The sequence below is a fragment of the Chlamydotis macqueenii genome, chromosome 20, assembly GCF_036417535.1.
Source record: "Chlamydotis macqueenii isolate bChlMac1 chromosome 20, bChlMac1.mat, whole genome shotgun sequence".
Lineage (NCBI taxonomy): Eukaryota > Metazoa > Chordata > Aves > Otidiformes > Otididae > Chlamydotis > Chlamydotis macqueenii.
In genome coordinates, this window is record NC_141575.1 from 2,079,602 (window position 1) to 2,103,205 (window position 23,604).

The 23,604-nt window shown below is 40.2% G+C and overlaps 1 protein-coding gene and 1 long non-coding RNA gene across 12 annotated transcripts in view; both read right to left on the reverse strand.

Annotated features, from left to right (window-relative positions):
- The window catches only part of LOC147598213 (uncharacterized), a 29,054-nt gene extending 27,079 nt beyond the window's left edge, over positions 1-1,975 (reverse strand). For 9 of the 11 annotated variants that reach the window (XR_015260777.1, XR_015260775.1, XR_015260776.1 and 6 more), the window contains exon 1: positions 1,492-1,910. This is a non-coding gene — a long non-coding RNA (uncharacterized LOC147598213). Of the gene's footprint in view, positions 1-1,491 lie in introns of all 11 variants that reach the window. The other 2 variants (XR_015260771.1, XR_015260770.1) reach the window with 2 other exon arrangements.
- Positions 1,976-4,676: 2,701 nt separating this feature from the next.
- RABGAP1 (RAB GTPase activating protein 1) overlaps positions 4,677-23,604 on the reverse strand; it is a 74,922-nt gene continuing 55,994 nt past the window's right edge. Inside the window, exons 15-26 of the mRNA XM_086764225.1 lie at positions 23,095-23,169; positions 20,803-20,928; positions 20,087-20,230; positions 18,444-18,485; positions 17,972-18,100; positions 13,513-13,605; positions 12,395-12,505; positions 9,554-9,658; positions 8,953-9,036; positions 7,943-8,014; positions 7,204-7,401; positions 4,677-6,410 (exon numbers count right to left, since the gene is read on the reverse strand). Coding sequence (XP_086620351.1) covers positions 6,288-6,410; positions 7,204-7,401; positions 7,943-8,014; positions 8,953-9,036; positions 9,554-9,658; positions 12,395-12,505; positions 13,513-13,605; positions 17,972-18,100; positions 18,444-18,485; positions 20,087-20,230; positions 20,803-20,928; positions 23,095-23,169 — 1,302 coding nt within the window. The 3' untranslated portion in view covers positions 4,677-6,287. The remainder of the gene's footprint in view (positions 6,411-7,203; positions 7,402-7,942; positions 8,015-8,952; positions 9,037-9,553; positions 9,659-12,394; positions 12,506-13,512; positions 13,606-17,971; positions 18,101-18,443; positions 18,486-20,086; positions 20,231-20,802; positions 20,929-23,094; positions 23,170-23,604) is intronic.

Sequence of the window (23,604 nt, forward strand, 5' to 3'; positions counted from 1 at the left end):
AGATGGGAGAGAAGGACTGCAGTCTCACCATTCTATCAGTTCTACCACACTGTAAGATGCAAATATTTGTCAGAGAGTGTGCTTTCTAGGAAAATTGAAACTTCAGAACTTGTAGAGTTAATCATTAGACAAGCAGAAACTCAGCACAGATATGAACGACCTAAAGCAAAAAAAAAAAAACCAAATAAACGAAAAGTACAGCATGAGAAATGCACCTGCAAGAAAGCACCTGCAAGTGTTTTCTTTCTTTACCCCTTCTCTGCCATATGCAGAATTAATGAGACATACCAAGCAGACTCAATAATACATGTGGTAAGGATAAGATAGTACAACAAGAAATATCCCGAAATCTGCACCTCTGGCTGTTTGGCATCCTGACAGATTCTGTCTTTACTAGTTTATTGCTTGAACTACTTAATTGCTGAATTTTATCAAAATAGATTTTATCTCCCTAAAAGTATGGAGAATATTTAATTTAACATTAAAAGATCATTCAAAGAGGACTTATGTTGAGAACCTTGCTGTTTAACATTGCTCTTTGGAAGTCTTGCAGGGTCCAGGACTTTTACAGTGCCATCTGTGGCAATATAATCTATGCCAACTTCGGCCAAACCCTGTAATATAATTAATCAATTAAAAATAAAAGATATTTCACAGAACTGTTTAGCAAACTGCTTCTGCAGTCCTGAGAGAGAGATCAAAGAAATCATGTTCTCTTTCCATTACTTCAGAAATAGAAATCAGAAAAGTTCTATTTACAATAGTTTTTGCCCTATACATTCGTATGCATTACGTGTGTAAATGTATATGTATGTAACTATCATTTTTTTTCTACACACATTAGTACTGCACAGAAAGTTTCCTTTTACACATCTACACAAGCCATTACCTCAGTGGTTCTAGGATTTACAAAAGTATTTTTTTTCCTTATTAGAGCTTTCCGTACTTCTAGCAACAGAATACAACCAACGTTCAGCAGAGCCTGTAACAGGGAGGAGGAAACCAGGAACTGCCTTAACCTGCTCAGCAGTTTAGTGATTTGATTGGCTTCTTGTTGCACAGGGTTTCCATGGGGAAAACAGTACAAGGCAGCCACTCATCGTATTATAGATCAAATGGCTCAAGCGCACAGTACTTTATTACTTCTCACATCCTATTTCAAAGCTTTCCACTTCAGCACAGCTCAATTCACCTCTCAGAAGAGTTGGTGAAAGAAAGGAACAAACCTATGACTGTGACAAGCTGGTGTGAAAATTACCACCCAAGAATAGCAGGTGCTGATGCTACACCAAAAGATAACCTACCCTCCTTCTTCAGAGGGGTCTATAGCATTGTCTGCAGAGGGCAAAAAAAAAAAAAACCACCCCAACAAGGCAACTTAAATCCCATGCAGATTAAGATAAAACGTAACACTTTCTCCACAACTACAATTAATGCACTACCCAGTTCAGCACAGGTGTCCCCAAAGTATTATCAATCTCCAGCGATTACCATTGTCTTCCAAACCTCGGCTGTCTTCACCTGCCCTAGTGCTCTCCAAACACCAGCACACGGCAGTGCCGATGCTGGGGAAAGCTCAAGGAGAGTAGCCCTCAGAGAGGATCCCCCACAGACACTACAAGCGCAGTGTGGGGAAGGAGAGAACCACCTTGCTGAAAGGTCTCTGCTCCCCTCAAGGCCTCAGGATCAGGGGTGGCTCAGCAGCTCTGGGCACGCTGCTCGGGCACAGCGTGCCCAGACTCAGTTTCTCCTTCTTGCCCCTGCAGACCTGGCCTTTCCTCTCTCCGCTGCCCTGCTCCACGGCCCCTTTCCCTCGGCGCAGCGTCCAGCGGTGTGGCGCGGTGCCTCACCTCCTCCGAAGCTTCCAGCAACAAGATGGCGCCCCAGAGCGCCCGCCGTGGCTGACGTCCGACGCCTCGAGCTCCCCCACGAGCTCTCCCACGAGCCGCCGTCTCTCAAGGGCTGCTCCTGCTGCCAATCAGCGCGCCAGCCTATCAGAGCTCGCTCAGGGGCCCGGGGGCGCTGCCCGCCGCTCTTCAGGAAGAAGGGCGCCATGAGCGCCAGGCCCGGTTTGCCTGGGTAGGGGGAGCGCGCTCGGCGGGGTTCTGCTCTTTGCAGCCGTACAAACAGGGGCCTGAGGAATTGGGGGTGCTCCGCACTGGCCCTCCTCTTAAACTTCAAAGTCACCTCAGTTCCACTCCTCTCGTGAGCACATGCTTGACTTTCACTGTTACACATGCATCAGAAAACAAACATGGCTTCTTAACGGGGCCATCACGCGTTGCTCACAGGCCACGCTCTCCTGCCATCCCTGTCACTGGACTGCAGCTGTGTGGCCAGATTATCCTAAGAAAAAGCCTTCAGTACAGGATTACACTTTGTCCTATTTCATTAGCAGAAAATGCAGTAAAATAAATCCTTATTCCTCAAAGTCACTATGACGTGCAGCAGTTAAATTCTAGCAAAATTTTGAAGCTTTTGTATGCAGAGTTCTTGATTGTCTTTGGTAATACAGAAGCAATAATACCACACAATTGAAAAAAAGTGTGGGGGAAAAAAAAGAGGAAAATTTAAAGCAGAAAGCAATGCATGCAGATGCCACATTTTCTTTTTTTTTTTTTTTTTTTCTTTTTTAATTTAGGGACTTGTTTACTTAGTTGGCTCACGTCAGCTTCCTTGTTCAATCAGGGCACCGGGCACATGGCTGGGGCAAGCCGCTCACCCCACAGCACCGTCCCCTGTCCCGCTGAGGGCTGAAAAACCTCGCCAGATTAAGCTCTTACGTTAGGCACCTCTGAAGTGTCTAAAGTTAGGCTGGATGAACGCAAGCCAAGCTGTTGAACAGATGGAGTGAAATCCTCCTCTTGATAACAGGAACTTTATATTACTGCCACGGATAAGAAGGGCAGCTAAAAAAAGTCAGGGAGATGGTTATATAAATTTCAAGAAGGCTTACCAGCAATGCTTAAAGGTAAAACTTTCTGATAGATCTTGAATATCCACTTCCAGCTGCAGACCCTGAGCAGCCAAGAAGTTCTGCAACAAAAATGAGATCGTAACACTAGAGCTACCATACCACGAGACCATGGGAACTTAATGATGCAGCACAAACACGCAATTAGGAAACTGGAGCCTGGAGCACGCAGGACCTAAAACCCTGCATCAGCAGAGCGGCACTTACCTCGAGTTCAGTGCAGAAAACCAGCCAAGAGGTGTACGTGAATGGAAAGGTGATTGACAACCAGCAAATAACCATCTTATTAGTGCCAAGAATGCTACCAAATACACTCATTCCTTTTTACTTACAGGTCTGTAAAATACTTGTGCTTATAGCAGCTCTGACTCAATGTCTTTTTTTTTTTTTTTTTCACCTTGCTTATTCAGTCTTGAACATCTGCAAATTCATCTTCCTCATCTTAAAAATGACCTGCTTCCTTGCGTATCCAAAGTAAGTGCGCTTCGGAAGATACGCGTCTCAGCACAGGATCCATTTTTCTTAATTAGCTGTAGATATTTTAAATGGAGTCAGATGTGAAATACATTGGTAATATTTATTTTCGAGCATCAAAATCCTTCGGGTAGATATTTAGAATAATCCATAGTGACTGGAAAGTGGCTATAAAATGTTTCTTATAAAACGCTGTGAAGAAATTAGTTTCTTATTATGCATGTTACATGTCCATACTAAAACAGGGAGTATATGCTGCATGTAATTTTAAAGTAACGTTTATTTAGACGGTGGAAGAGATCTGAACAATAAAGCCATTTTCCCCTTTCGTTTATATATTTAATTTTTGGAGGGAAGAGCAAGCTACACTATTTCCCAGTCCCTCTGGGGAAGATAAGTGGATGAAATGCTTTGGAGTTGAGTTGTTTCTTCTTCCTCCCTGCTCCCCCTTCACATATTTACATTCAAACTTTCTCCAAAAGTTGTAATTATTGAGAAACTGCAGAGCTGAAGTTACCAAGGGACGCACCTCTGTGAAAGACAAAGCAGCAAAGACTATGCACAACCTTATAACGCCATTCTCTTACAGCAAAAGTATGGTTAGAAAAGTGACAGCGTGATAACGGCCTCCTAGAGCAGGGCTGCTTTCAGAGTCACCTTTAGTCATTTTGGTGACAAAAATACATTTTTTCTCCTTGTTATCTCTGCAGAACACACACAGCTAGGGGAGCCCGCGCTGCGCTGTGACCCAATTAGTGCAGTCATCCAGTTGCACAGCTAAACCCTATGTTCAGCTACAACTGGAAAATCCAAGTGAAGATGACATGAACAACACTTGACCCCACAGAATTTGTTACTGATGATGATAAGCAGAGCTAGCTACATTTCTTTTGCAGATCCAAGCAGAATTTGGAAGGCCATGGAAAAAAAATGTTCTAAATTTGACATGTTTGAGAAGTACTGAGTCACAAGCCTCGAGCTGCAGAAGGTCATTTTTGCAGTTTCTTTTTTTTCAAAGCAAACCCCAGATTTTATTACATAAAGCAGTGTTGGCAACACTCAGAATATGCAGTCTTTTTTAGCAAAGCTCTTTGCAACATGACTATGGTTTTGGTCTTAGAGAAGCTTGCATATGCTACCGCTTCTACTTCAAGAGAAGAATTAGTTTTATATTGCAAAATATTTAATTAGTTTCCTGTTCAAATGAAATGAAACAACAAAATAGATATACAATTTTACTAGTTTATATTTCAATTCATAAAGTATACACACTGCAACTATGCTACCACAATGTCCACGCATCTAATATTGATGGAGTTACAGGGGTTTTTTTGGTATTAAACAATAGAGATAATGTATGCAGTTAAGGAAAAAAGCTTGGACATAGCATGTTCTATTCCGTAGTTACAGAGTACATTAGCTAGCATTAGTACAGTAAACAAGAAAAAGGTAGAAATACAAAATAAACCAAATATCTTTATATACAAACCAGTGCCTCTTATTGTTACCAGCTTATACTCACACTGCACACAAAATTTATCCACTGATGCAATAGATACTTCAGCATAACACAAACCATTATAAATTAAAAAAAAATTACAAGGTGCAAAACTCCATTCTACAGCTTTCTGGTGAGAACTCAAGACAATCCAATGAATAAGAAACCCAAGCACGTTTAGCACCTATTAGTGCAACTGCATCGAGCGTGAAAAATGGCCTACACCACCTCTGAACGCGTTACCAGGGAAGCCAGCTGGATAGCTAAAGATGCTCGCAGCTACACTCACGCAGTGATTTTTGCCTTGTATATATCTCAGTTTATTGTTTCTTCGTCCCATTCATACCTATGTGCAAAACTAAATCCTGGAAGCTTTCTCAGAGCTTCACAGAAGGCCTGCTACAGCCGGGTAAAAACAAACAAACAAAACCAAAACAAAAACCTGACCAAAAAACGAACAGACAGACTCAAATGTCAGACAATCCACATAATTAGCACTTATCAGCAGTCCTGGTGTTGGGGATTTTAACGCTGTTGATATGTGGATCAAACAATATGACACAGAAGTGAAACGGAAATTTGCCAAGAATTCTGATTATTCTTGTCTAGCACTTAGACAAGACTCCCAGCCTCAGGTTGTGAATTTGTTTGGCAGCCCATGCCAAAAAAGCCCAGAGTTGCATAGAATTGATTAGTAACAGAAAGAAATGCCAAACACAGAGAGATGGATGCTGCAGCTACTAAAACAAAGTGGGGTTGCTCGACAGGAATGCTGAAATCATCCCCATTCATAAAGCAAAACATGTCACCTCCTACTCTCCATATCCTACCTCTGGGGACTGCTTTCTGGCACTGATGTAGTTCTTGCTAAAGTTGCCTTTTTTGTTGTTTGTTTTTTCTTTTTTTTTTTTCCTTTTTTACTTATTTTTATCTTTTTTTTTTAACTTTGTTAGTGACACTTTTCCTTTCAAATAAAATATTAAAAAAGGTTATAACTGTAAAAAAACCTATCATATGTAAACTTAACAATTAGGGTTTGGTAAGTTCTCGTACCTACTCTGTGAAAAGCCTCCAGCCAGACCGCAGAATGGAGTGTTTCTCTGAAGAGCTTCAATCTAGCTACATCACCTGTTAAATATCAGTAGTATGAAGAGCCCACGTCTAGCAATAAAACCTTTCTTGCATTTCCATCCTCTTTGTCACTGACCTATTGAAATCCTGACATGCTGTGTTTCTATTTTATTTACATTCTGGTCCTCTCATGTCACAGAATTAAACATCTGGCCAAGGAAGGCAACAAAAGGTGTTGTGTTAAGAAGGTGTGTTTGACAGAACTGCTTTTCAACAAGTCTCTTTTCCTTGGACTCCAGTCACTGTTTTTATAGAGCTTATTGTTCTGTTGAACCATGTTTTCTTTGCAGCTTGTACTTCATTCAATGCCAGACCCAAATGGTGCTCCAAATCCTGCAAACAGAAGAGTAATTTCACTAATTTGTTATGTAGCCACTGCACAAGGTTGTAGGAGTTAAACTTAAAAGGCTCTAGGACATCTACAGTCTCTTGGCCGCTTTAGAAGTTAAACAAGTCTTACATAAACTAAAAGTAGCACAACAAGCTGATGAAGAAAAAAAAAAAGCTTTGAAAAGCAAAACAAGACTTGTGTCATTGCCCTTAGTGAAACATTCAGCTTTCTTTAGTACATCCAAAGCCTTTAATTCTTTCCCATCTGAGAAGGAGCTACTCCCACAGGAAGTGGACTTTCTACAAACTAATTTTTACGTTTCTGTGAACTGACATACCAGTTTTAGGCTAAAAGAACAATGTTGTCATATTTTACACAAATACCTCAAATACCTGGAGTGCGTTCCAATCATATTTTAAGAAACATGTCTAACATTTGTCACATGTTACTTCTCAATTTAACATTGATTGTGCGATAAAGAAATGCATGATTCAGTACTTTGTCAGAGCTTGGATTTCTTCCAAGAAGTTGCAGAAGATCAGCCAGCAAGTACTGCGCTGCGGCCAGGCAGATGTCTGGAAGTTGTAGTAGCTGGTAAATACCATTCATGCAATTTCAATTATTTTGTCTGCAGACACTAAGTTTCAGACCCAATGTTTGGTTAAATAACCCGTGCAGGAAATAGCAGGTTACAGTTTCAACCAATAGGATCTGTTCCAATCCCTCCACAACACACATTTTTCTAGGAATGCAGACACACCATATAGACTACAAAATGAACCTCCAGAGCATTACCTGTATTTTACATTCCGCCTCCACAAGCTGCAGCTTGGTCTGGGCCAGCTCAAGCTCCATTTCCCTCAGCTGGTTTTTCAGTGTTTCCTTCTCCTCATCTGTGTCCTCATCTGAACCGTCCTTGGCAGAGCTAGCAACCTTCACACGGCCTTCTTTATTGAAGAACTCCCGGCAATGCTCACAGTCATCCACTTTTTGCTAAAGTAAATACTTGATTGTGAATGCTTGCACTGAAGTGCTGCTGATATGATCAAAGCCCTTTCCTGCCTCTGCTCTAGAAGAGCAGCACAACACGAGAGGGACCACTAATGACTTGCAAACTCAGGAACTTCTAGAGAAGCACAGCCAAGCAGGAACCCCGACCACCCCCAGATTTACGGGCTCTGGAAAACACTGCTGTATTTTTCATAAAATGATATTGCCACAATAATGGGTTACGTACTGTCTACATGTTACTTTACTGTAAAAGACAGTCAGAGAAACTGCCTACAGAAAAAAATATCCCTCAAAAAATTAACAGTTATTATTGCCCAGCATCAACATTAGTATGTAACCATACAGCACAGGAGAGAGGTGACAGTTATTCGTCTCTTCTCCAAGATCTCCCCGTTACAATCTTCTTTCCAAAACTGTAAGTCACTAAGGAACTCTCTTTCAGCACTATTTCAGTAATGAATAAATTGTGTGCTTTCTCTTATGATTTAAACATTGTAGACTCTAGATCTATCTGGACTCTTACCCGTATTTTCTCAATTTCAGCTTTATTTGCTGTTTGTTGCTTCTCCAGTCGCTCACTCAGCTGGGAACAAATCTGACAAGCAAAATTATGTTACCAGACCAGTTACAAATGTAAATTTCCTCCCAAATGAATGCTAAGGCACAAATATATGCTACAGGAATATTAACATGAATAGTCTGAGGGCTCCGAGAAAGCCAGGAAAACTGGGATGCTACAATTAAGTTGTCTCATTGAACATATTCTCGTTCTCTACATATTCTTCTATGCCCAAAGGAAAAGGTGCAGTTTCAGCATAAATTATGAGCCGTTTGGCCTTGCTAAAGGAGCCAGAAAAGGTTAGGAATAGTGTGGCACTTTTTGTTGCCTTTGGGAGAAAAGAACCAGGCAAGACAGACAGAGTAGTGAAAAAAAAAAAAAAAACCCACAACAAAAAAACCAACAAAAACAAAACAAAACAAAACAAAAACACCAAACCAAACACAAAACCAAAAAAAAACCAAACCAGTTCATTCCTCGCGACCTGTGTGATGCAGAGTTAAGAATGTTTTGAAGGTTAGGGGCCCACTGAAAAGATACATGAATGTGTTCCCTTGATACCTTATGATCAGGGGCTTGAATTCCAAAGCAAAATCTTTAAAAGGAAAAAGGCATCTCTTATTTCTTAAGTGCAGTTACCATTTGCCCGAAGAAGGGAAGCTGGGAGAGAACATTTTTTTTGGAATGAGACGAACCTTTGATACACAAGAGCTCATCTGAACGTTAGGCCGTAACTGAGGCTGTGGTGACTGATGACCTACAAATGCCTACATCGGGGGCAAAAAGAACTGACCACCAAGCATCAGGATCTCAGCAAAAGAAAATGCAAAACCAACCACAAGCTTCTCATTTAAAATAGCCAAAATATCTCCTCAAATATATGGCACAGATGACACTTATTTCCATAAATCTCCTGAAACACCTGAGAAAGTCTTGCATTTTGATAGTAAACCACATCATCAAGTTGTACTTACCTGTTTGTAGTCACCAATAATAGAGCTGTTCTTTTTGATCTCTGACTCTGCCTTATCTAGTTCCCTACGACACATTTCCTTCAGCTGTAGAGGAGGAAAAAAAAAAAAGTAAAGGGTTTATATATTTATACAGTCTGAAAAATAAACAGGTGGTATTTCCTCCTTCTCCTTAACCTCACTGCTTTCACACAGGTATACGTATATGTACACACCACAACAGGGAACAATGGTTGAGCTCAGCTCCATGCAGACTCCATCCAAGGAAAAGCTGGGACTTTGGTGGCCATCGTTGTTACAAAAATTGACTAGCTAAGAGAAGACAGTATTAAAAAAAAGTGCTGACAGCTGAAGTCCTATACTGCCTTTCTGTGCAGCAAACTCTGGCACAGTCTGTGCCTTCGTGATCTCAAGTTAAAAATTCACTACCCTATAAAGCACCTGGCAGGAAAGCGATGAATTCTGCTTTGCTGACATCCTTCACACTACAGAAGAGGGACAAACATGACTTAGAACATTAAGCCCTTCCCACACTTGTCACTTTTCCCCCCTCCCATATTTCTGTACCACACAGAAATGCGAAAATGACAGAAATGCTCCTAACCTGAGCTGATTCTTCTTCTAGGCGCCTCTTTTCTTCTTCTGCATCAATCAGCTTCTGCTTGGTCATTAGCAGTTCCTTATTCAAAGCATCTGCCTTTTCCTCCGCCTGAAACACAGAGTGGAGCAGAGCACTGAAGAGCAGCTTGCTTGCTGTGCCGCTGCTGCTGGGCAGCCACGGGCACAGGCTCCAGCAGAGCACAGCCAAGGTAGCAGTCTTTTCACTCCGGTTAATAAGGGTCTGTTCACTGTTATTAATAACAATAAAACTTTATTCTGAAAATCATTTTAATAAAAATTAAAATGGCAAGGCAGCAACAGATCAAAATTAACGAAGTATAGCATTACATCACTCCAAAACTCCTTGAATTCAGTGACTCGTTTTAGCAAAACTGGAGTAGGGATTGCTCCAAAGACTGGAATGAGTTTTGTTTTCTCATCCAGACTGGAAGTTGACCAATACATTTTGAAGACAAAAGGCACAGAACAGCTCACAATGTGCAAGATCAATGAAAACTATAACGAGCTTAGACCTAAGTTCAGTTTGCAGACATTGAACCTTGCAATGAAAACAGAATTAATGAAAAACGCCTCTAGAACATTTTTAAAAACCCCAGAATTTTGTGACACCTATCAATGGATGTGATATCATCTTTATTATGTCACCCAGAAAATACTGCAAGAAAAAACTCAGCTGCCAAAGCAAACATAAGGGTCAGACCTCTCTCTCCTTTCCTCCTTAAAGAAAGATGTCCCACCAGAAACATGCTATCCTTTTTTACTGCAGTTTTTTAAGAATAAAGATGTATCACTAAAAAATCTCAGGCTCTTTATAAACCACTAAAAACCTCTCTCTGCAAAGTTAAGACACCTTTTCCGGTCTTATACACAGCAACACAGTACTTCCCAATAGGTGTATGAATTCTACATAAAAATAGATCAATAACTCAACTGATATGTAAAATCTTCAGAAAGTAGCTCTACCAATTCTCTTCAAAGGAAGAAAATCAAAAAGTGAATTTTAGTCCCTCAAAGTCCTGCTGATCCTTTAAAACAGATGGCAAAGGCAAAGAGAACATCTTTTCATTTTACACGGTTTTTAAGCTGGTTTAAAGTTAAAGAAAACTGGGATGTGGGAGTCCAGCAACAGTAGAAAAATGAATTCTATTTTCAGGTCTAGTGCAAAGGATATTAAGGAAATTATTGTATTTCCAAATGCTTCGCTTTGATCTTGGGGGCTGCAAGATGTCAGACATGCCATGAAGGCATAAGAAAAGGTGTGTTCACCGTGTCCTTTGGTGCTTTCTTTCAGGGCATCTGGCTAGTAGAATGAAACTTATAATTTCAGGACCCAATTAGAAGAATTAATCAGGGTCCTAAAGTAGGATCAAACCTAGCTGTCTCCTCCTGGGGGATAACCCAAATGCTGCCAACATCATTTACCATCTTTGAAGGCAGGACTGGTATATATCCACTGAGGTAGCTCAAAGATTTTGCTTAATTTTGTTCCTCTCCCAGCTCTCCGTTTAAATGAATCAGTGTAAGAGCATAACTGTCTCACACAGGCTCAGAAAGCCACAAACAACAGTTAATAGCCGATACAAAAAGCTGCCTCAGTCCGTTTTTTGCTGAAGTCCACCCCCTGAGCGCAGCTGCTGGGCAGCCTGCACAGCCTTCTGTGAGCGATCTTTAATGAAGGGAACGGCACAGGTAACAGGAAGTGAACATGCCAACGCGCTTTGAAAACTCGGTTTCTAGAATGTACTTCTATCATTCACAGATTTTAACACTAAAGAGCAGTAGATGTAATAAACCTGAAAGTCATAAACCAAACCTCATTAAGAGCAACATTCACCCATTAGCATCAACATTTACTATGAATATTTTTCCAACAGCAATTTTCCAGGAGACCGTGGGAAACCTTAAATTCTCTGAAGCAGATATGCTGAAACATTTTAAAGCCTGTCAACTCCTGCACTGTACAATTTTCAAAAGTAATTTTCCTTTGAGATTTCAGAAATGCACTTATCTTGGGACAGAACAGGAATGGCAAAACATGAGCACGTGAACTCTTCCCCTCATCTCCCCGAACAAACTAAATGCATTCTAGCCTACCACATGCACTACAAACACCAGCGTCTTTCTGCCTCTGCATGTTCTGTAAAAAAAAAAAAAACAAAACAAAAAAAAACGTACAAAACCCCCATGAGTATGTAAGGGAATGGGACAGTAAGCTTAAAAAAAAATAATCCCATAACACAAAGCAAACCCAAAGTTTCCTCCTGAGAACTCTACTGATGCAGAAACAAGCCAGCATGATGGGTGCACATGGGCAGATTTCAACAAGCCAAACGGAAACCACAAGAACATTTTCAGAGTTGCCTAAGGTACCTGAGAATCTGATTCCACCGAGAGCCAGACAGACTCAGACTTTCAAGTTCTTTAGGCACTTTGCAAAAGCCTGTCTGCTGTGAAATCTTATTCATAAGAACACCAGTGGAAGGAAAACAGAATACAGCACCCATGTTATTATGTCTGTGGCAATTCAAAGACTTGCGTAGAGAAGAAAGCAACTACTCAAGTACAGGCTCAGAACCTCTCCTCTCCCTCAAATTACTCTAAATGCTTTTCAGAGTAATTAGTATTTCAGTCACCAGTAGCCCTTTTTCCCGTGGACCTCTGACAAAGGCCTACATATCATCACTCTGCAGTAACGACACGGAGGAAAGCATCCTATCCCACCCAAATAAAAAATACTCTGTGTGTCTCCTCTGCCATGAAAGGAGTAATGAGGAATTAGCCCTAGCACCTTGTCTCCATGAGAAAGCACAAATATGTGTCTTACATTGTCTAAATCTTTTCGTAGAGCAATCTTGCTGGTCACCAGTTCGTGTGCAAGATCATCATTTTCTTGCTCAAGCCTCATATTTGCTTCCTGTAGGCGCCGGTTCTCACGCTGTGGGAAACAAAACAAAAGAAATCAAGACAAAGGTGTCCCCAGGTGTTTATCTGTAAACACAATGCTTACTGTGCCTCAGCACAAATGCCTACTTTACACCTTAAGCATGCAAAGACAACTCTACCTGCATGAAATTCAATGAGGACAAAAATGGCTAGCAATACTGTAAATATAAAATAAATGAAAGATTAGCCTTGAGAAGAAACCATGTATAAGTAACTCTGCTCAGCCATCACTTGTTGAGCTATAGAAATGTTTTTGAGGACTGCAATAGCAGGGGTATCGTTCTGCCATCAATACCTTGTCAGGAGGTTCCTACAAGTACTGATTTTCTTGGCTCAAAATAGAATTTGCATGCTGAAACAGATGAGACAGGAGGATCCTGGGAAAACCACTCTATTTTCTCCCTCCTGTTACAACTCCCAGACAGATATTTTTTAAAAGTTTACATAAATTTCTTCAGCTTAAAATGCATAAATTTATGTATGCATCTGTATGTGTGCATCTGTTATTCTGTTACATATAAGCATACATAATTTTACACATAAAATTTAGTCCTGTATAATATTTATTTGATAAAGTCTTTCTAAAATTACATACTTACTGTAACATACATAATTTGAAATTAGGGAGAGAAGTGAAGGCAGGATTATAATAAATGGAAGGCAGAGTTATAACCAATTAGGCATGCTCATTCTGTTCATGGCTTTTGGTGCAATCAGCCTGTTACACAAGTGCTAGAAACAGGCTCTAGGGAAACAGCTGTGTAAGCCCAAATATCAACTCATACTATTCTTTCTCTCATTGTGAAGGAGGGCTCACAACAACCCCATCCTGATTAACACAGCCAATATATAGAGATTTACTTCATGTTCATGTAGCCAATTCCCCTGTTGCATCCCACCTGGTCACAAAATAAAGAAAACAGCTCAAAGAAGAAGGAGTCAAAGTAGGGATTCCTGCCGGTACTGCGCGTTAATCAGACTGGAGCAGGTAAGTGTTACCTCAAATCTTTCTATAGGATCCTCCTGTTGAGCCTGCTGCTCTCTCATGGTGTGATATTCCTTTTCATATTTCTTCAGCTTCTTCTGGCTAATCTAAATTAAAGCAGCCCATTAGTTCCTGCCCAGAACATCAATAAAAGAACACAAAGGGTTATGGTACAAGCTTTAGGCAACTCCTGCCTTCTACAAAACACAGTTAATATCTTCACTCAGTTTTGATTATCAAACTCTTTGAGATGGTAAAAAAATCTATTCCATTCAATACAATAACAGAAGCACCCCTTCCTCTTATGTTTTTGTAGAACATCGAAGTTTTTGAAAGGCATCCACAGGAGCATCCTGCCTGAGTTCTCCTTGGTGCTGCGTAGCTATTTGATGCTCCAAATGCTACAGTGGCTTAGCATAACAGATTGCCCCACAACCCACAAGATGTGTTTGATTTTTGAACTAGCATGATGCTGAGGTTTCTTTAGCCGCTTTTTCAGCTGTAACATTTACCATCATGCAGGAGTATTTGGTTTACTTTACATGAGACTGCAAATGCTGAAAGGGCAAGCACAGGCTCAGCTGACATTTCTGCTAGTGTCACTCAAGCTCAGTAGGAAACAGCCCAGTCCCAGAGCTGCCTGGGTGTCTCAGCAAGCAGCAACAACCCAGAAGCATGTATGCTCTGTCCCCTGCTGCTCCAGGATTCGGAAGGCTGGAATTCTGAACTCGGCTCTGACAGACACACAACACTAGGAAAGTGACTCTCTCAGGGTCCCAGTTTCTCCTTCTGTGAGAAGGGAGAGAAAGGTGGTGTTGAATTCAGTACTTTGGGCAGAGTGTTCCAGTCCCACAGGGACAGAGGACATGAAAGAACCCGTAACAGATCCGGACCAGCATCTTTCCCAGTGTCACCCCTTCGCTGTGCCATACGCTACGATGGTTTAGCAACACAGACCATGCCAAGACCACTGTGAGCGTTTCACATGCAAGTTAGCATGCATCTAAAGTAAATCTCCAGTATCAAAAGTTGCTGCTGAACCTTTATTGTTATTTCAATAAACCAAATAAATTATAAAGCTATGGCTATGTTTTCCTCTTTAAAAAAGCCTTGTCTGAAAAACACCTTAAACACATTTTACATGCATAAATGACAGGCAGAATGGAAAACAGGTTTAGTTTCTCTTATCTTCGGTTCTATCATTAACAACCTTACTCGACACGAACTGTAGAAAACCGGTGGCCAGGCTCCCTCTAGTGAGGGCTGCACAGAAACGTTTCCCTGTGCTTCAGCTGACAGGTTTTTGGAGATGCCAGTCCATTTAACTGGAGCCAGTCCAGCCACATCACACTGCAGAAGTTATTCTTACCAAGCGCTCCAGACAAACACGCAGAGTATTAACCCTTCCCTGACAACGAAGCCAGTAACTTCAGTTGATGATTTCACCGCTCGGGCCCTGCTGAAACACTGCCCAAGTGGCTGCGTTTCAGAAACCCAATCTCAAGCTATGGAAAAGTTAGATCTTGAGAAGTGAGGCATCCAGCCATGAGGGAGGAAAGGAAAGAAGTCACACCACTGTATCTTCATCTTCTGCTTTTCCAAGTGCATTACACCAGTTTTGCCTCTAGATACCAATAATGGGGCGATCCTGAGAAGATTTGCTATTGTCACCCATTCTGGACAAGGGAGCCAAAGGGAAAACCGTGCCCTAGGGAAGTCAGCAAGGCCTTTGGGTTTGCATGGTGACAGAAGGCAGAAACAAACACTGAAATCCCATCACAGTTTTTCAGGGGCACAGGAAGCAGCAGCAACTCTATTTTGACTGCAATATTGAAGAGTGACTTTAAGACTCCGCTGTTGTCTCAAGTTGATCATTTACTGACCTCCTTTCCAGCAGAATGCTGTTGCAATCACAATGCCTTAGTCAGGCTACTTCTCCCTTCCTATAAATGATTTATTTTGACATCAGGCCCTTTTCTGCTCAAACACACTTCCAGATACAGAGCAGAAAATTTCTACTGACAGCAAAGGACTTACATTTTAGGTCAAAGAAAGCAATTATGTGCAACACTTCCATCAGGGGCAACACACAGGGACGTGATTCAGAAGTGTTCAGCATCTGTGCAGAGCCCAGTGGTGCAGTCTGTACTTTCTCCATAACTTCCATTTAATCCCCCCGAAAATACACAGCACTCAAGGAAGCAGAGGACAACCTTGCCGTGTACCAGAGCAGGCTGTTTGCTTTAACTACTTCACACAGCGCTGGGCACGCAGGCAATTTCGGCAGAGTGGGAAGAGGAACAAATTGTTACTTGGAAACATGAAAAGCAAACGCGCCCATCACACGGGTTCTTAACCAGATGCACGTGCAACGTTTGATCTGTGGCTAATGTTAAACGATTGGAGAGCCAAAATAGCTTACTTGATTGTTGCCAATTCAATAATTTTTACACTAATTTCATATAAGATATGCTTGAACTCTATGCAGAATACTGCTATGTCTACTGCTGCCAGTACAGCAGTACAGGATGCCTTGAATGCTGATGTACTAGGGGTGTTGTGTACTTACGCACTGATGCTACAAAGAATTCCTCTAGTGAATCTTAAGGAAAAAGGATACTTTGAACCATGCCAGTGTATTTCACCAAAAATTAATCTACGTGACACTGTAAAGAATCAATCACAAAATACACTAAATAAATTATCAAAATTCCATTTTAGAACTCAATCATTCTAGCTGGGAAGAGGAGTCAGTAACTTCCTAACAGTAATGTCTTTTTTTTTCTTTTTTCACTTTAAGGGCTTATTGCCAAGCACCATATAAAGCTTTAGTTACAGTATTTACTGATTAGAAAAGCAATTGACTTTCAGCTGTCAGGTAACGCAATTTTGCTATATATAACTGAAGGCTAATGTCAAAGGCTAGATCTTTTATTTAATATAGTTACATTTAAGAAATAGAGCCTAGTGGGCTATTGAAATAAAACAAAAAACAAAACAAAACAAAAAAAAACCCCAAAAAACAAACCAAAACAAACCACCCAGAATCAAGTGAAAAAAAAACCCCTCCACTGTTTACCTCAGTAGTTCAAACATACAGGAGAGCTCACAGAGCTCTCTGGATAAATTCTGTTAATAAAACAGGAATTACTGAGATTGATTTATGAGACAGCATCTCCCCAGTCCACAGTACACACCGAACTCTACTTTCTATGTTTCTATTCTGTTCAAAAGAAGGCTCCTATAAGGCTCAGAGATGACGTTTTACTGTGATGTGTGGTTTCTGTTATATAAGTCAGAAATCTAATTATCATCAATATTTCCTAAACATCAACTGTATGAACAGTTGATCAATGATTTCTGGGAGAAGTCAAACAGCTGCGATGACCACGTTAAAAAGCCAGTCTAGCTTAGCTTGCTGGCCTCAAAACACTCTCGCAGAAAGCAGTAGGTACTTAGGAAGGATTCATGTTCAGAAACATCTGCACACCAAACAGCGTACAGTACATGTCAGAGCTCTACTTCCAGAGTGTCTTAGCACTCGTTTCCAGTACCCAAAGGAAAAGCCAAGGAGGAAGCCAATACTGTAAACCTCCCACGTGGGCTGCTCATGAAAAATAGTGCTTTTTGGCATTATTAAAAAACTTCAGCTAACTGCAGCAGCACTAGACAACATACAACTCAGTCAGCACTTTGTTTAATTTCATATAAAGTAGATCCTCTTTAGACTGCAAAGCTCAGAAGAGGTTAATCTGTTATTGTCAGCTACCTAGAGTACAAGTGAAATAGTCTTGAACGGGAAATTAACTTAAATTAACTGAAAAAGCGACATACATCCCCCAAGTGACAAATCAAAACCTCACACAGGGAACACATAAAACTCAAGTTCATTTCCCTAACTTGACTTGTAAAAAATTTAAAATGCCAAACCATATTCCTTCATCGCCCTGGAAGATCTGTAAATCAGTCAATGCATTTTCAATAAGCTCCCTACTACAGTACATAAACATCACAGGCACCCACAATTAAAAATAGCCATATTCTGTCTGAAAGATGACTTTCTGTTTCTGCATTATTTAGTCTGTTTTAAATGAAACCTCCCCGCTACCTTTCGAGGAAAGGTACTATCCTGTTCGCAGCTACTACTACAACAAGATTTCATCAAAGAACTGGAGAGATGTCTGGAATTATTTTATATTAGTATATTAGTGTCATGAGGCTTTTTTTTTTTTTTTTTTTTTTTAAGTAATCTGATTTTTAGTAGCACTGAATATTGCTTTCTGAAAGCCACTCTGGTTTTGAGTTCTCCAGGTGGGCCCGTATCCCTCTGAGAATCCTGGGGCTTTACTGAGTTTCACTGCAAAGCATCTGCAATGTATTTGCATTTGGACGAGCGAGCTGCAAAGTTACACATGGAGACAGAAATTGTACTCCTTAAAGATATGCTTGCAGTTGCTATCACCACATCTTTACCTTCATATTGCATGCCAATTCCATCAGCTTTTTTGCATTTTCTTCTGAACGGTATCTCTTGGGCAGCTGTACACGGAAGAATTTTAAAGCCCCTTCAAAGTCGGTCAGTAACAAATCATCCTTGGTAGTCTAGAGACAAGGAAAGAAAACCCGGTAACTGCAAAGCAGATTTTGTACAATTACTGAACTCCCAGACATAATAGTGCAACCAACAGTTTTGAAAAGCACCAAGAACATAACTACTTTTTAACCTTCTGTAAATGGCGTTTGCTTCTATTTCTGCAACCTTCTATTTTCCCACCACCCCACCCTCAAAAGCCCTGTGCTGTGCTGCCATGCCAGACAACAGCACACGCAATACACAAAGTTGTTAGCTTTTAAAAAAAAATCCATAATGTTTTTGTAACAGGCATCTTAATTTTTATATTGTGCATGACAATGCATAAAACACAAAGCAATGTTGGATACTCACTTTTAATAATCCCAGTGCAACATTAAAGATAACACTTATTCCCTGGAGAGAAAAATAATGAGAAAATAAATTAATTTCTCAGTATTTACAAGCCTGGATATTAATTTATTTGGTGGGTTTTGTTGTTTGTCTAGTTTCTGTGAAAAGAAGAACAGGATGTAAGTGTAGCCAGGTGCTATATTAACTCAAAGGCCCAGAGAATGACTTTGCAAACAATTTGGGAAGTATCTTCACTGGACAGCCAGCATAGATAGTAAAACCTGTGTTGAAACATTTTTTTTTGCTATCTCCTTAGTTGTTTCAAACTCTGAAATGATGAAGGCACTGTTGTGTACTTTATTTTATTTTTTTAATGAATAGTGGGTGAGCTCAAGATAATTTAATTTTCATATAGCAACTTCTGAAAACACTGGATTGAAATGCAGTAATATATACATCAGTATATTAAGTTCTGGTATTAAAAAATTGGGATAATTCATGTAATGAAAAAGAAAGTGACTCACTTAAGGACGGAGTCCCACATCATCTATTTTGCCACTACTGTTAGAAGAGTTTTATTGATACTGCCCAATTAAATACAGTCTCTATAGGCAGTAGTAGCATACACCTTAAGGGGTACCTTTGATAATCAAGACATATTGCTCATCTTATTTCAAGGGTCTGTCTTTCTTTTTCCCACTGAATTGTTCTTTCACTGTTACTTTAAAATGCTAAAAAACCCTCAAAACTTCACTATGAACACATTTACTATTTATGAATTGAAAATGTGTTTCTAAACAAATTAAACTGATTTTCTCGACACCATCTGTTGCTTTCTATTACACTGGCACATGGACAAAGCAAGCAGCAGACAGATGCAGAAAAAGGGTAAGAACAGTGACCAGGAGATTTCTGAATGCTGAAACCTTCAGTAACCAGTAAAGGAAATGCAGACAAAGTGCCGCATCACAGTAACAACGGAGGATCCAATGAAGAATGGATGCATAACGTCAACCAGCGAGTGAAAAAGCAAATCATTAAATAACATAAGCATGCTTCAGTACAAATGTGATTTGTTTACTTACGTTAATAAGCGCTGACTCAAACTACACTACTTACCAGCATACTACCAAATACACTGTTCTAAACATCATTACGTACAAAATCTCAATGTAAAGAATTTTGCTCTCTAAATATACGTTGTGAAGTATAAAGAGACTTCAAGTTTCCAGGAGAAAGAACTCCAGGCTTGTTAGATTACCAGCACGAGAGTAAGCCGGGCAATTTTATACACAATGGCTTTTGTGCAATAATATTTTAGAAAAAAAAAAAGTTATTGCATATAATAGAATTTAACAACAGATGCATCCGCATATTTGTAAATTAACTCTCATCTCATGAGCACTGTACAGAATCTCACATCAATTCAACAGTTATAAGAAATCACAGATTATATTCTTTTATATAGATGTTGACTCCTAATTTATATTTTTTAAAAGCTGAGAACTCTATTTCATTGCAGAAACATAACACTTCTACATAAAAATAATTATCACATGCCTAGCTCTGAAAGAACAGAGAGTAACAAGGACAGGAATCAAGCCAGTGAGAAACTGTCAGAATCTGTACTGGTAGCAGTACAAGTGCCCCGTTGTAACACCTACCTCACATAAGAGTAAGTCAATAATATGGAAGACCATGTAGAGAGGGAATTTTGCAGTGAACAGAGTAAGGAACCACTGGGAAGCATACATGTGCGCTTCAAGGCTAATGTCCAGAAAGTGGTTATACAGATCCGGAATGTATTCCTAAGAATAAGAAAAAAAAGCACGTACATACTGGAAGTTAATTTATACTCTTTTGGAACTGTAGCTCGAATCGCAGAGTAACAGAAATAAGAAGGGTAGGGTGACAATCTGTGCAGCAAGGCAGGCTGCTGCATCCACCCACGCCTGCCACGCTAAAGGACCTTCTAAGGGTGCCGAAGGCTTGCCAGGGCACGGATGCTCAGAAGGATACTGTATCACATGCACAATGAGTGCAATCTCCAAGCTCTCGCCTTCGCAAGAAACCCAACCAGCAGATGTGCTGACACTGCAAAGCCCCTCTGCGGTGTGCCTGCAGTGAGCTCTGCAGCCGCTGGTATTCCAGGCCACGCGAGAGCCACTCCAACCGTCTGCCCTCAACCTTACTGCATGCTGCCAGAGGCATCAGACTGGTCTCGAGTCAACATTCTCTGTTCTTAAATAACCTCCAGTATGGATAGTCCTCACTCTTCATCCTTACTAAGAGGTCACAAACACTATTCACATGGAAGGTAAACGGCTAGTTTTGAATTGCAGGCTCTCATCCATTCACTTCACGAAGTCTGAACGCCTACCTGCATGAGGCGCTCCAGCTGATAGAACTTGCAGTGCAAATCTTCAAAGTTTTGTTTGAAAAGTTCCCTGAGTCCATAATCAAACATGATTTTGACCAGAACACTGAAAGCTTGCTCCTCAGGCATCTGTGAGAGAGGAAAGTGTATTTATCACAGAGCATTTAAACCTTTCATGTTGGTTCCGTTTGCCCTTATCTCCCTTCTCCTGCCCCTTACAAAGGCCAAGTTGTCACTGCTTTTTCATCTGCCCCTATGCAGTTTAAAAGTAAACAGGAATATTACCACACAAAATGAGGCCTAGTGTTGCAAATGGCATTTCATTCTTATTCTGTGGAATAAACCACCTCTCAATCGCTTGACTAAAAAATACGTCTTTCAGACCTCAAGACCAAAGCAGTTTCTTGGTGTCTTTGTTCCAAATCTTGTCAGAAGCAGAATCCTACAGATTCTGAACAGCCTAACCCCTTATCTCCTACGTAACTAAGACAGAAGCAGTGTTAATAAAGGATGTTAAACAGGATATATTTCCCTTTTTCTTAACAGTATATGTATCTTTTTAAATGATATTGTTACATTTGATGTCTATTTATTAAATGGCATGGATGAGAGAGACCAGTAACTGCTAACAACAGTTCCACGTATCACAACTCAGGATTTTTTTTGGAAAGTTCAATATCCCTTTCCTGCCAAAACCTGAAGAAACACTCATCATGGCTTATCAGCGTTCAAACTGTTCCCTGACATCAAAATTCAGTCTTCATATTTCCACAGTAAAGTCTGACTTCAGGTCAATCACTTGTTCCTGTAGAGGACAGAACATCCATCTCAAGTATTCTAATATTAACCTGCAGATGGAGTTTGTTAAAACTGGAAACTTTGCTGAGATATTCCAAACTGGTAGTGAAGGACCCACAGAAACTTAATTTCCTTTTCTGCCACATTTCTTTTTAATATTTATTTTTCCTAGCAGCCACACTCCAAAGGATGACTTCAAAGAAAATCAAATAAAAAGAAACTTATGTGAAATTTAGCTTTTTAAAACGCATGCGTTATTCCCAGAAGCAACAGCTATTGTTAAAGAGAGAACTCTGGAATAACGCAGGGCTCATTCTTGATAGTGAGTCTCTCTAATGCAATGGGTATTTTTTAAAAAATGGGCATACGGAAGTGAAAAAGCTAAAAGACATCACGTTTCCATAAAAGCATTTAGTTCTATCAGAAAGTATCACCCTTCTTGATCTGATTCAATGTAGTAATAAAGAATTCATTGCTCATCAAGTAAATATTTCAGATTACAAAGAAATAAAAGGTTGCTATCATTAGTCATTTGGCTTTTGTTACAAAAGAATGGAGTTCACAATCTCTTCCATATCCTCCACTGACTTTACAACATTAGGGAAAGTACTCCCCTGAAGAGCAGACTTCCTCCTTCACTGAAAACTGAGAGAAGTCTTCATACTTGGTTCTCTCTGGTGGCAACAATCACTAAAAAGCAGCTGGGGAAAAGAAATCTCAAAACACTACTGGGCTTAGGAACTCTGTTCAATTTCAACTACGCATGCTTGCAATAGAAACACTGATAAAAAGCAGACATTACTTTAAAAAAGAACAGTCTATAAATAGTTTGTACAGATTTCCAATCCTCTCTTATTTCCCAAGTGTGGGTGAATCTAAAACTCTTGCCTTTGATATACAATAATGATAGATCTCTCTAGCTGCCGAACACACAAGCAATTAAATGACACTGCTCTGATGAGATCACTTCTACCAACAACAATTAAGTTTAAAAAGGCATAATTCAGTACCTTTTAAAAAATTAAAATATCATTGTATCCTTCACTAACCTCTCTAACCAAGAAGCACAAAGGCCTACAACGCAACAGCCCACATTGTTCAAAGCACTGAGACCTAATGAACTGCCATGCCATCCATGTCATAAACACACTTCTGTGTGACATACGGCAATCACCATCCACATTTCTGACTGATTCCAATAGAAGTGTCTTCTAAAAAGCTTAAATCTGACCTCAGAACCCTTTAACAGAAACATTTACTGTGTTGTCTTAACAAAAATACAGCAAAATGAACGCAGACTGTAGACAAAGAGTTGTTACAAATACCACCGTAAGTTTTAACCAGTGTACTCTTCTCTGTCTAAAATCACATTACTGACCAACATTTAAGTGGGTATGTGGCCTGCAGCCCTACTAGCTCAGGAGTTTGTTCTAAGCAAGTGGGGCAATATTTCTTCTTAAGCTTAAAACACATGGGAGGAAAAAAATCACCACTTACATGTAGAAGCAGCACAGCAGCAAGAAACGACTGGCCTTGGCAGTAGCCAATCTCTTCATCATAGACAGAGTAGGCCTAAAAAAAGAATCAAGGCTTTACAGCGTATCTGTCTTGAGCTACAAACACAAAGAGAACAAAACACTGCATTGAAAAGAGATCACTCCATCAAATTTTCACGGGCTGCATCAGTTGCCACTCCGATGAGGGGATAACCAGTATGAAAATCAGACTGTGACACACCGTGGCAGTGGCCAGTTACAGTGATGCACCAAGACTGCGGCAGCCTATTAAACCACTTATCGGAGTGCTTTTACCTCTGAACGGGTGCTACGGGGACTTTAGGAAGAGGGAGAAACAGGAGGAACACAAAATAAAATCTGCTGGAAGCCTCAAACACTTCAGTTGAAATAATTGAATACAACAAGTAGTTGTCCATTTTTGCTAATTTCTTCCTTCTAATAAGCTCCTTTAGTGCATGCCTCTGGCTTCAACATTTATGGGAGGTACATA